This window comes from Bidens hawaiensis, unplaced genomic scaffold (assembly GCF_021521415.1).
Source record: "Bidens hawaiensis isolate Kalapana, Puna unplaced genomic scaffold, B.hawaiensis_p1.1 tig00004733_1, whole genome shotgun sequence".
Classification (NCBI taxonomy): domain Eukaryota; kingdom Viridiplantae; phylum Streptophyta; class Magnoliopsida; order Asterales; family Asteraceae; genus Bidens; species Bidens hawaiensis.
In genome coordinates, this window is record NW_027491292.1 from 1821623 (window position 1) to 1835721 (window position 14099).

General features: G+C 33.2%; 1 protein-coding gene and 1 pseudogene across 1 annotated transcript; both read right to left on the minus strand.

The window, feature by feature from the left end:
- Positions 1 to 1840: 1840 nt before the first annotated feature.
- On the minus strand, positions 1841 to 5733 carry LOC143627736 (uncharacterized). Its single transcript, XM_077097496.1, has 6 exons — positions 5635 to 5733; positions 5479 to 5551; positions 5258 to 5353; positions 4883 to 4933; positions 3536 to 3916; positions 1841 to 2164 (listed from the first exon to the last, which is right to left on the minus strand). Exons 1-6 carry the CDS (start codon positions 5715 to 5717, stop codon positions 1841 to 1843), a joined length of 1008 nt encoding a protein of 335 aa, XP_076953611.1. The 5' UTR covers positions 5718 to 5733.
- A 5932-nt stretch (positions 5734 to 11665) lies between these two features.
- LOC143627737 (uncharacterized) lies at positions 11666 to 12956 on the minus strand (annotated as a pseudogene).
- Positions 12957 to 14099: the final 1143 nt, after the last annotated feature.

The following is a 14099-nucleotide window of genomic DNA, read 5'->3' on the forward strand; positions in this document are numbered from 1 at the left end:
TCAGTTCGAAATTTGAAAAAAAAAAACAAAAAAAAACAACTTAATGGCATTAAATATATTTTTTAACGGAGGTCCAATGAAACAATTAGTGTGAAGGTGGGACCGATGACAACTATTTATTTTTTAAAGTGGGATTATTGTCACCCAAAACTACGTGATTACATCAATACAGGATTATTAAAATTTAATTGACCAAAATTAAAAGGTGACACGAAGTTCTCACCAGCTTTTGATATTTTAAAGCTACAACAATTTAAAGGTACTCTCATCAAACAAACATTGTTTAATAAGTCAATATATATATATTTTAATATTACATCAGCAAATTGAAAGATTAAGAAGGGGCCAACCTTTTAGGTTTTTTTTTTTTTTTTTTTTTTTGTGGGGGGGGGGGGTTGTTTGGGATAAGGTTGAATATCGTGGTCTTGGAGTTGCCTGATTACGGGATTCAAACGTGTCAATATTGATAAAATGGTTGTGGCAGTTTAAAAATGAGAAAGGAAGATTGTGGTTGAGGGTTATATGGGGTTGCATCATACATCTAGATCATGGTCAGCAAGGTTATCAAGCCCGTGTCGTGGACTCATATTATAAAACTTGACACGGTGTTAAAACAATCCGGAGTTGATCTGAGAAGTTGTTCTTTTTTATTTTTTTGAGAACGAGTAAAAGACCGGGGGGTTGGGGACATTTTTTTTTTTTTTACTTTTGAGTTATAACTTTTTTTAGGGTATTTTTTTTAAGCAAAGTTACTGAACCAACTGATTTAGTCATCAATTTTGATTTAAGCGTTTTACTGATCTTGGTTGTATGAACACCAGATAACTCAAGTTTTTATTTCAATATATTAAGGTTCTTTAGTGCTATCAAGGCTCTTTAACTTCAGTTGAATTTATTTATGATTTAAGAGAGAAAAATTGTTACAATAAGAGATGCAACACTTATACAATAGTATGTAGTATGTTCAAGGGGGTGACTCCCCGGGTGACGGTTGAGAATTGTGTAGACTGTCAATGCAAAAAAATATTTTTTTATTGTTCATTATACACAAGAAGCTAATTCTAACCGGCATCGCCAACCCCACCCCACCACCATCCCCGCCACTGCGCAAGGATCGTGCAGTCTGGCAGCACGAAAAAGATATTTTCCTTGTTAACTATAAACCAAAAGTTAAGCCTGATTACAAGATTGGTGAAAAGTTGCATACACAGTGAAAATTGTTCTGTCAGAAGTGATGACTAAGGTAACTCAAGTTAAATATCTAAGGAAGCAAAACTTTTATACTCAGATATTGTGGATATCCAAATGATTGATTAATAAAATATTATTCTCATGTCATAACTATTTATACATACAAGAAATTCAAAATAATTAACATTTCATCTCATTAAAAACCTTTTAGCCGAGCCAGGCTGGCTGGTTTAACTTCCATCTCAAGCGAAGTTGGTTTGGCTCAGCTCGGCTTAATTCATTAAGCAGTTGTACACGTCTCCTAGCTATCCTTACGCCGCCTCAATCTTGAGAGCATTGTTTTCATGATCTTCATAACACAACACTGATTGAGGCGTGCTTGGAATTATACGAATGCATAAACGATTTGGTTTGCTTAAAAATCAGGTAAACGGTAGTCGGAAATAGATAACTGTCGAACTATCAAACAAGGGCAGTAGTCGAAGAAGTTATTAGCTTACATGTCTACAACTAAAGCATTCAAAACTAGACACCATCAAACCGATTACAAGTTTTTTAGCTATTGGCCTTTGCTAACCTACAAAAGCAATTAACCTTTCATGCCAACATAACTATTAACTAGAATACCAAAAAGATGGAAGTTGAGCAGTCATTCTATACTCGGGTCAACAAAAACAGATTCGTTTGCTATCCAACTTGGCAATCTCAAAACCAAATTACGCCACAAGTTACTCGTATATGATTCCCATAAATCAACTGCGCATGAAAAACTCACCCAATCATGCTCCACACGCTCACCATAATTGCCACTCGGGAAGATTGTTTGCATTAGGTGTTGATCCTTTAGAAGTTGTAACTTCAAAAGTCGAATGTTCTCCTGCTGTGATGTAGAAACTGGCATGATTTTGGCGGGCTCCGTTTTTAATTCTGATAGTTTTAATCCAGGTGTCTTCCAATGGTAGAACTGAACCACCTGTTCCAACTCCCAAAAACAGAGGATTAGAAAATAATAATGTGAGTTTCAAAATGTTCATTCCAGCCAGACGATGATGTAACCTTGGCCTTTGACCATGTTGTCTTTATTTATAACACCGTGTTTGAAAACAAGTTGAATTAGATTATTACCCTAAATTGGACCCCACTTATCGTGCCTAAAAATAAGAAAGTTTGATAAATGAGCCCGAGCCTGATCTTCACTTACTAAGCTCGTGGGCCAAAATAACTTAATAACATATCTATCTCTATATACTATATGTAACAGATAAGTGATGGGCAAATTAAGACGCTTTAGTTTTAAGTAATTTACAACATAATTAGCATATGGTACAACTCCAAAGCATGATAAAGAAGGGCAAAATGGACTTTCAAGCATAAAATGCACACATTCATTTAATGTATTTACAATTTTTTACCCTCAACCTTTATTAAATGAAAGAATACTTACAATTTTGCCCCCTCATCTTTAACTATTTATTACTTTTAATTTTAAACCAACCAACCAACCCCCCCCCCCCCCCCCAACATGATTTTTAAGCCGACATAACTTTTTCATACGCTAATATTTTTTAAAAAATGTTGCACCATAAAAACGAGCATTTTATTCTCTTTAATTCGAGTATGATTTTCAATTAAAAAAACTAATATGTTACGTGTTCAAGGCCGGTTTTGATGGTTTAAGTTAAACATACGAGCCAAACTATTATTAACGATTATTTATCGTCGAAAATAGAAACTAAACCGTTGAAAATTGAAACTGAGCGTAAGAAAAACCAACCGTGAACCTAACCGATGGCCGATTTAAACGGTTGTAAGGTTTCAAACCGAACCATGAACTCCCATAACTGTTACGTGATCACCAGGGTCTATGTTCAAACACCCGCCGCATCGCGCAGGCACCCGTCTAGTGTTATATTATATATAAAATGTATGACTAAAAAATGTACATAATATAAACTAATACTAAATAATAAGCGAAGCTCAAAAAACTACTCACTAGCCAAGCAGAGTTCGAAATACTTCTCACTAGCAATGCCGAGCTCGAGCTCGGGCTCTCATAAGTTAAACGCGCTCGAGATCAGGCTCAACTTGGCTCAGCACGTTTACACCTACTTGCGCTTAGGCGACAGGCTTACTCTTTGTGCCGTGAGTGCGCTTTGAGCATTTAACTACCTAGGGTATATAATATCATATTTACCAAACAAAAAATCATTATCAAAGATGCATATGAGTTTCTCTATATAAATACATTGCTAAGTAATAATAAAGAAACTTCAAGCATTATGAATGGGTATATATGAAACTATCCCAAAATATTTATTAACTAAAGTTTAGAATGACTTGGTACCTGAAGTAAATGTAATATGTTGGCGAATTCATAGTCAAACAAATCATTACCACGAACCAAGCGTAACGGTTCAAGAATAATATCCAAGAAGTCTCGAGATGAATGTTCATCCACAATAACACTTGCATTTGTAGAATAAGGTTGGTATCCAAGAACATGTAATCTTGCACATCGTATATCGAATCCCGACTGGTAAGTTGTGGATTGTTCAGGAGGAAACCAGTACATGTTTTGTGAGGCCGGCATTGGTAGGTAGTCTTTTGAACTCGTGTTAATATTAAACGGGATTTTAGTTAGAAATGAAATTAGCTTACAATCTTCATCATGAGATTTATCTCGAGTAAACCATAATGTGAGAGTGAGTCTTTCTCCATGTGTAATCTGCAATCAACGTTGATAATATAAAGAATAAAAAAATTCATGAAAGTAGCCATTTTCGGAGTGTATTAAACCTCTATGTTCATATCAGAAAAATTTCAAGCATATAAGCTAGGCCTGCAAACGAACCGAAAGTTCGTGCACTGTTCAGCGTGAAGTTCGTTTATTTAATAAACGAATGAAGATGAAAAAAAACTTTTGGTTCATATGGTTAAATGAACAAACATGAACACAGGTCTCGTTCGTTCAATTATGTTCATTACATGGGTTCATTTACGGTGTTTTATGATCGTTAGTTTATGTTTGTTTAAGTTCGTTATTCATTTAATTTTTTACGCCCGTTACAATTTAGTCTAGTATTATGAAATTAAAAAAACACCCATTATAATTAAGTCACCTTTTGTGAATTTTTAAAATTTCGACCCAGGAGATTGATGTTCATGTTTACTATTAATTGGTGTTTGCGAACCGTTTGTTTATATTAATATCAACGAACATAAATACGTTCATTTTCCTAACCAATGAAGACGAACAATAAGCCCTGTTCATGTATTGTTCGTGTCCGATCGTTTGTTTAGTTAAAGTTAAGTGAACGAACATGAACATGCCACTTCCGTATCCGTTCGGTTCGTTTATAGGCCTTAATATACATATGCGGGTCCTTGGCCGCATATCTACTTTTACTCACCAAAACCCTGAATGTTTTCATTTTGTACGCCTATCTATACGCGATATGGTGTCACATATCACACTAGCTTAAGTAACTATAAAAGGTTTCATATACAAGTAAAAGTAGGTATAACACAGTCAGAAAAATGATTGCTTTCATACTTTTCTTTAAACAAGTTGCATTTAACTTCTTTTTTTTTTTCATTTTCATTTGTTACAGCTTTTTTTCCTTAAGTCCAAAAACAATTGTGACACGTAAAGCTCAAAGTGACTTCATATTGTTAAATAAAGTTAAGATACCTCATCAACTGAATGAATGTTTCGGCTATCTGCAGTGTAAATCAGAGCATCCTAACAAAAGTACAAGAGTTAACTACGGTTATAGTCCATGTGGTTTGATCCAAATAACCATTTGTCTAAAAGCTTAAGTTCGACTTTTTTAATCCAATACTTTGATTGATAATTATATCAAAATACTGGACTAAAAAAAGCCAAGATTCAACTTTTGGACTAAAATAGTTAGAAGAGTCAAAACACAGGGACTAAAATCATATTTTTGTAGGGATATTCAAGAACCACTGAAACCAACTGAACCGCCCAGCCAAAGCAAGTTAGCCAATTTGAGGTTTATACAGTTTGGTTTTGGCGGTTCAAAACCAATAGTTTGAAGCTTACACCAGCCATGGGAACGAAAGTTGCAGGTTCACCATCCTGGAAGTGAAAGAGACCGCCGCCAAACTCCACACCATAACTATTCAAATAGCATACTGCCTTAAAAATATAGTAAAAAAGTCAATGCAGTCAAATAGACTCAAACATAATCGAAGTATGAATATATAAGAATAAACAATAAATATTTTAAATTACATTCATATAAATAACAGTCAAGTGTGTACCACATAGTCACGTTGCTTCAGATATGGCCTGTTATCGTCACTATGCCACCCGATACTTGCACCTTTGGTCCAGCTAAAATATGATAAATATTTAAAAAAAAAAAACTGTTTTAACCGACATTAATATCAAAAATTTGAGTAATGTTTAGAATGTACCTGATCAAGCCAGTGAATTCGATAAAAAGTTCATACTCGCAACCGAAGAATTCTTCTACTTTATCTTTGAGCTTCTCTAACATTCACCAATGCAAATCAAATGCCAATTATACATTAATAGGGTTGCAAACGAGCCGAGCCACTTGTGAGCTACTCGAGCTCAGATCGATAAAAAGCTCAAGAGCTCGAGCCTCATATGAAGCCAGTTTAGTTATCGAGCCCAAGCTTGAGCCTTAATGAGCCATGCTTATATTTAAGTTTTATGTCTTTTGGACTTCTACGTATTAATTTCACATTGCACAGTCTAGCTCGAGCCCAGTTTTGGCTCGTTTAATATACTATACGAGCTCGAGCGGAGCTATTCTCATTTAAGGTTTTTCTCAAAAAATATAAAAATAATTAAAAACGTATATAAATCTATCAATACTACATAATAAAAGAGAATTTTTTTTTGTCACACATTACTCTCTCCTATTAATTATACATAAATCTTTAATATTTTACAATTGTTTTGTTTCCGCCTCTCTCTCCTATAAAATAAGAATTATTTAAATCATGTCCTTTTACAAAATGTTTTTTATTTTTATAAAAAAATGGTGTTTGTTCAATCGACTCGTATCCTCATTCCGATCAAAAGCCCTAAAACATCAGTTTCAAATCCGTTAAGTTTTTTCAACGGGGTCTGTTTGGCACATAAAGATCGGATCGATTAACAGCTTGAAAAGAGCTAAGCTCTTTCAACATAAAGTTAGTTTAGGTCCGTTTGCCTTAACGAGCCTTGTGTATTTTTAAGTTTTACCTCTTTTGGACTTTTATGTATTATTTTTACACTGCTCAGTCAAGCTCACGCCTGAGTTTTGGCATGTTTAATGTACTACACAAACTCGAGTGAAGCTATTCTCATTTAAGGTTTTTCTCAAAAAATATAAAAATAATTAAAAACGTATATATATCTATCAATACTACATAATAAAAGAGAAACATTTTTGTCACGCATTACTCTCTCCTATTAATTATTCATAATCTTTAATATTTTACAATTTTTTTGTTTTCGCCTCTCTCTCCTGTAAAATAATAATTATTTAAATCATGTTTTTTTAGAAAATGTTTTTACTTTAATAAAAAATATTATGTTCGTTCAGTAGCATCCATCCCATCAAAAGCCCTCAAACATTAGTTTCAAATCCGTCAAGTTTTTTCAACGGGGTCCGGTGAAAACAAAACATGTGAAAGGTGGGACCGGCGGCAGCAATTTCTAAAAAAGGCGTGATTAATAATAAATAGTAGACGAGGCTCGGCTCGTTTACAATAACATTAATATAATCAGATACTCATTACAGTAAACAGACATTACACAAACTAAAAATGCCCTAATTGAATTGATTACCGCGTATTGTAATAAACGGAAGAATCAAATGAGGAGAATTAGTAGCAATTAAATGAGAAAGCGTAGTGGAAAACACATTTGGTCTGTATCCGATTGTACTGCAGCTTTTGTGTATGAATTCAAGCTCCTGTAAGTTAATAATAATATAATAATATGTTTATAATATGTAGATGATTATTAAGTAACGAACCTTACAGACACCAGCGGACAGAAAGTTGTGAAGGACGAGACGCGGATGGTCCGAGTCCGCCATTATTGGATTTGCCGACGGTGGAATTGGGGTTTTCCGGTGAGGGTATAGACGGTTTATGAAAATGTTTTGGGTTGGGACGAAAATACCCTTGTATATTAGCATAATGACATACTTGGTGGGTATTTGGGATGGATGTAATGCAACCTTAAGGAACCCAAACACTCCCTTAAACCTTAGGGTCAGATTTGATACGAGAGTTAATCTAATAAATGAGAGAATGGAATGAATTACCATTGTTTCGTTGTCATGTTTGGTTATCCTTTAAAAATAAAATATATCATTATATTGTGTTCTTTGTTATGCGAGAAAAGACAAAAAAATGAAATAGAATTCATAAAGAATAAGAAAAAAAACCATTCTCCAAAATATTTTGTTTTACTAATTTTCACTACAGTATCCAATTACTATATGAAAAAAGTGAATACGGTGTTGTTAGTCGTGCAACCTTACACGTAAAACCAGTTAAAACTACGTGGTTTTGATTAAAACCACCTATCAAGTAATTAAACCCCTTCCATATATAACCTGAGATAAATTTGTTTTTCATTTATTTATTATTTAAGTATTAAATTATATATAACCTCATTAAGTTTAATACACATAACTAAAAATCCAAAAGAAAAAGGGTAAAATAAATCAATAAATCGTAAGGTATAATGGTATACAGGCTTTTCAAAATTCGATTTATTTTTGTGATTTTATTGGAAAATTTTGCTTTTCAAGTATTATACATATAATTTCACTAAAGTTAGACCAAGAAATAAAATAGACCAAGAAATAGTAGCCACTCTGTACGAGCATGATAAAGGCTAACTTAGTTGGGTATGTTTGGTAATTATAGCTGGTAGCTGTAGCTGGAAGCTGGTGGCTTGAAGTCGGTAAATGGTAGCTGTAGTTTTTTTAGATATGTTTAGATGTTTGACAGAGTAGCCGGAGCTTTTAATAAAATGTATAAAATGACCAAAATAGGCATAACTAAAAAATATAATAGTAAATGTATCTATTTTAGAAGGTTATTTAAGTAATTTAAAATGTTAAAAGCTTGTAGCTTTTTCTAAACGCTGCTCGTAAGAGCTTCAAGCTTTAAGTTTTTTCTCATGACCAAAAAGCTTCAAGCTCCTTTAACCAAATAAGGCTTTTAAGTGAGTATTAGCTTTTTTTTAAAAGCTTAAAGCTCTTAAAAGCTCGAAGCTCTTAAAAGCTCTCTGCCAAACATACCCGTTATGTTTTGTTGTGGAATTTGTGAGAAAGTTGTAGTTAAGTAAATCCTGTTTGAGGGGGAAAAAAGGTTTCACGTTCAAAATTACTAAATTAAGATTTTCATAAAAATGGAAGGTATTTAATTAAATAAGTGGGTCTTTTAATCAAAACTACATAGTTTTGACTTGTTTTACGTGTAGGGTTACACGCCTAACAGCACCGTATTCACTTTCCCCTTAAACACATGTATTATGTTGCTATGTTTTGTTATAAGAATTATGAATCATTAAACATGGTGGATGGGAGGAATAAAAATAGCCATTTTAGAAGGAAAGTCTTTCCTTTGGTAATGGCTCATTCCTTTCTGATTTTCAACCAAACACATCTATTTATATTGCGTTTGAATAAGTCATTACATTTCGTCCTTCATTATCTCACACTAAACGCTACCTTACTATTAAGTTAAAGAATTGATTGTCATTTTCATCTTTTTGGTTTGGCCGTTTACATTGTCACACCCCGACCAAAGACACAACACGTTGGAGCGTAACATAAAGATTGGACAGTTGCTCAAAAAACACTAATTAAAGCGATAATAATTATTTGATTTCATTAACATTATAACAAGTACACAAATTCAATAATCGAACAAATACATCAAAAAATTGAATTTAAAGCGAATATCCTAAGGTAAAACTAATGTCTTCGTTCTTGAACAAAATCAACTACTGGTACCTCTAGCATGTATAAAATAGGCTTTGTCAACACGAATGTTGGTGATGGTACATATATATATATATATATGTGTGTGTGTGTGTGTGTGTGTGTAAATCACAATTTATTTGTAAATGATGAGCATTACATTATGAAAATGTAAACAACTAAATAGATGTGGACCCGTTCCTATTGATACAAAATCAACGTACTTGGGTAAGTGTATGATCATACTAGATGAGAATAGATGAAGATGAGATACCAAACCATTAAACAATAAAATAAGCATTTAAGCACATAGAGCAATCATAAAGCATGCAATAATCGCACAAAAACATAAATTGAATTATGTTTTGAATAGATGTGGCAATAAAACTCGAAAAATACATAAGGTATACTTGCTACCCCCAAAATATATAAAAGGTGGAAAAATGGGGTATATATGTAAACTCACTTTAACGAGCGGATTAACGAAGATAAAAAATTAAAATACAAGCAGTCGAGCTCCTCAGGACACATCAACAAAAGTTCCTAGTAGTTAAGGATAACATTAATTAACTGTAACGAAAATAATTACGAGACATGACGGATTTGGGATTGATAGGGTTTAAGTGAAATTGAAATATTATTAGTTTAACTATCATAATTATTATGGTTTATTATTATTATTATTAAAACTTATGTTTGATTTTTCCAAGTAAATAAAAAGAAATATTATATATATATATATATATATATATATATATATATATATATATATATATATATATATATCAGAAAAATTAAACAAAATTTATTTTGAATATAGTTCGGCTCATTAAGCGGGTGGTAACAATATAATAGTTCATTTTTCCTTATTTACAAACATATATAAATGTTTATTTAAGAAATAAATATAAAAAAAATCAACAAATCCGGGTTAGGTAGTTCGAACCCGCACCCTGACCGTCTAGGAGTTCTTAGCAAGACACACCAGCCAAGCGGATAGTGCTTTGATTTGTGAATTATGAGATAACCAAATTACATATTTACATATAAATCCCCACTCTAATAATAAACCCTAGATCTGAATCCCCTTTAATTACTTGTTAAAGACTGAAATTGAGTTGGGGTTTTGATTAATCATTAATAAACGACCAGAAAGCATAAATCAAATACCCAAAATTATGATGGATTGAAGGAGAACGGGGACTAGGGTTCACGAATTCAAACTCAGAATCAAAGCTGGTCTTGCTTGGCTTGGTTTGTTGCAATTGGTTTTGGGTTTATTATTGTGATGTTGTGAGGGATGTGCGGATGAGTTTAATTGAAACATAAGCTTGTCTTTATAGTGTTATATGTATATTTTTGCAGTGGTTGGTTAAGGTTTTAAAAACAAATCAATTTGCTGTCAATTTGTAATTATGTTCCACAATTAGAGTGTCAGTTGGCGTGTTTTAGGCAAAATGATTTGGTAACATCAATTCCCTTGATTTGGGGCGATATTCACGGATTGAAAATGGTAAGGATGATGGGATCTTCGTCATCCGAGTAATAAAACGAAAGAAAATTTTCAACGGGTCGGGTTTTGGGTTTGAAAAATAACGAATTTTACATGCATAACCTTGGTCTGTTTGGTATGGGATATAATGGAATAAAGGAGGAATTGAATGGAGGAGGGTAGAGATGGTCAAAAAAACCGGTTGGGGAACCGGTTTGCCGGTTTAAACCGGAAACCGGTTTTTACGAAAACCGGTTTTTTAAAAACCGGTTTGACCGGTTTACAAACCGCCGGTTCGTATTTCGGTTACAAGTTTTAGATCCAAAACCGGTTAAAGAACCGGTTAATGGAAAAACCGGTTTTTTTTAAAACCGGTTATTATGAAAAAAACCGGTTATTAACCGGTTATTTTAAAAAAAACCGGTTAAAAACCAGTTCTAACCGGTTTCTAAACCGGTCCTAACCGGTTAGACCGGTTAGGGTTTTGACATACAAAAACCGGTTATTAACCGAACCGGTTTTTTTCCGGGCCAAAAAAAACCGGTCCGGTTAATAACCGAACCGGTTTTTTTAAAAAAACCGATTTGTGCACCTCTAGAGGAGGGAATAGAATGGAGGAGAGAACGAAACGGATCATCACCCTATGAGAATGAACTAAATCATTATCTTGTTGTTTAGTAAATGGGAAACAATGAAGGAATGGAATAAATTTTATTATAAATGACTAAAATACCTCCGCCTCATGAAATTATTTTTTTACCTGTTTTCACAACATTATCCAATTTTAATTTACAATAAATTTGTATCATGAAAAATATATATATATATATATATATTTAACTAGTAAATTTTAAAATCAATTAAAAGTTCTCAATTAAAAATAAACTTAAAATCATTCATTCAAACGTTTCCCACCAGAAAAATAAAAAATAAATTTCATCCAAATTTGCCAACTAGAATAAATAAAAATAATCCAAAATAGCCGCCATATATTATGTCAAGTCGTGTCTTCAAGCATGTCATTTACCCATCCAAGTTTGTGTTCTTCATCAACCTTAGAAAAGATTACCATCAACTTTGATCACATCGAGCTTGCGTACGGCCTTGTTACACTCACTAATAGTCAAACCCACAACTTTGATCATATCCCCAAAAAAGGTTGTTACGCAATTCCTCTCTATTACTCTTCGTTCGAAAACTATATTAAATGTATCTGTAGCCCCCTAGTCTTTACACAAATTACTTCCATTGTTCAAGTTGTTCACTAAAAGATCCCAAATGTTGCCCCTTTTCCTTTTCCGTTGTGTACTTGATTCTTCCCTTGAAGTTGCATATGAAGGGTTGTTTTGTGGTTGCTCGACATCTATATCTTCTAATCCATCTCCAATAACTTTTTCTTCTCTGTTTATATCTGATAGAATGTCAGCAGTTGTTTGAGTTTCTCTTCCATTCGCTCAATCCTTTCCTCTCTATTTCATTGCATTTTTATGCACCTAAAAAGGAGACATCATGTTCAGAGGTAACATATAAAAATAAAAATGTAAACGAAATTACTATAGAATGCTACAATCATAAACGAATATACATTACCTTTATATAAGCTTGTCAAGCAGGTTGTGGAGCGTCGAGCATGCCATTAGTGTAATCCCATCCACTTGTATTGTTCCATGCTAGCATATCATGCACGATTGACCATTCAGTCTTCATTTTTTTTATCCGTCTCTATATGTGACTTTACTTTTATGCCAACTTCAGCTTAAAGAAGTAAGATTGCAAGTTGTTGCTCCACCACATTGTAAAAGCCATGTTTAAACCCATTATCTGATTTGTAACTAATACCAGAATTTAGCACATTGAGCATTGCTGCAACAAGCTTTTCATCTTCATTTTCATTCCATTTTCTTTTATTTTTCCCAGATCTCTTTCAGAATCAAATTGTAATTCTATATCTTCACACAAAACACATAACATAAAATATTTGAAAGTTGTATAAAAAATAAACGTAAGATAACAAACACCTAAAAATATTCAAATTTATTCCTAAAATACATCCATTTAATAAACATAACCAAAATAACATAACTAAAAACATAGTGATCTAAACAAGTTAATGATGTTTAGATTTTCATGCATTAAACATAGATGTTGCCAAAAATTTGTCTAAAGTTTGTCGATTCATTCGAGATCCCAATTGTTGTAATGTTTTCCACATGTGAGCCAAGATCTTCGTCATCCGAATCGGTATCTATGTCAATAAATTCCTCATCATCTAGAGGATCATATGGCATTTCCCTTCTATTAAAGGTATGCATAAGAATCATGCAAGTATAATTTTATTTTATGTCTTGATTGGATAGAAAGATGGGCTTCTAAGTATAGCCCATGTTTTCTTCAAAACGCTAAAACATCATTTGATGGCATTCCTTGCTACTGAGTGGTTCATGTTGAAATACACCTCGGGATTTTCCGGTCTTCGTCCATTTAGCCAAAGTATTTTGACCTCGAAACGGTGCAAAGAATCCCTCTCCATTGGTGTACCCAACATCAACCAGTTAGTAGTTACCTTTAGGCACTTGCAATCCATTCTCTCGAATCATAGCACTATGAAGTATTCTACCGTCCGTAGCAGATCCTTCCCAACCTGGTAATACTTAAATGAACTGCATGTCAGGTGTGCAAACAGCAAGTACATTAGTTATATCTCTTTTTTGATTACGATGTTTTCCTCTTGTACTTGTACACTTGTATGTGTCTCATCTATTGCTGCTCCTAAGCATCCCTTGAACCATTCCTATCTTTCATCGATTGAAATTTCTGATATTGGCTCTGGCTTCATATTAAATGTGATTACAAAATTAATGAAAGAATAATTAACGGAAAGTGTAAAAGCATCGGTTTTCGGATTGGCTAAACAGATTAATGTAAACGAATTTATGTAAATCTTTTTTAGATTGTCATAGAGTTGTGGTTCTTGAGTATTTAAGGACGATCTAGGTTCTTCTACACATTCATAATAAATTATTAGTACAAATTTGGATTTCGTCTACCCTTAGTGATAGATTTGAATCCGTTTATTAATATGTTGTTTGGACTAAGTTGGCACCGAATGCGATAGATTTCTTTTACCATTTTTTACTATTTTATTGTTACTCATGTTGGCGTTCTTACGGAAATTGATATTGAACGCACGTAGTATTGCATTTAAACATGGTATTCAGCGTGCGACAAAACGTGATATTGGACTTCATATTAACTGTGATACTAAACGTGGTACTGAATGTGATATTGAACTCGATACTAAAATTTCAATATTAATATGATATTGGTTTGGTCATTGTAGCTTATTTAATTTTATTAGTATGTTGGCCCTGCAGACGTACCTTCCTTTCAGGTATGTTAGACTACCAGTTGAGGTATTACACAACTTCTTT

What these genes read in the sequence shown, in the direction of transcription:
- LOC143627736 (XM_077097496.1), bottom strand. Translation starts at nt 5,717, where the DNA reads ATGTTAGAGAAGCTCAAAGATAAAGTAGAAGAATTCTTCGGTTGCGAG. An exon ending in TGAAGCAACGTGACTATGTG is followed by an intron (nt 5,354 to 5,478) that starts GTACACACTTGA and finishes TATATTTTTAAG; the next exon opens with GCAGTATGCTATTTGAATAG. An exon ending in CTTTCGTTCCCATGGCTGGT is followed by an intron (nt 4,934 to 5,257) that starts GTAAGCTTCAAA and finishes TACTTTTGTTAG; the next exon opens with GATGCTCTGATTTACACTGC.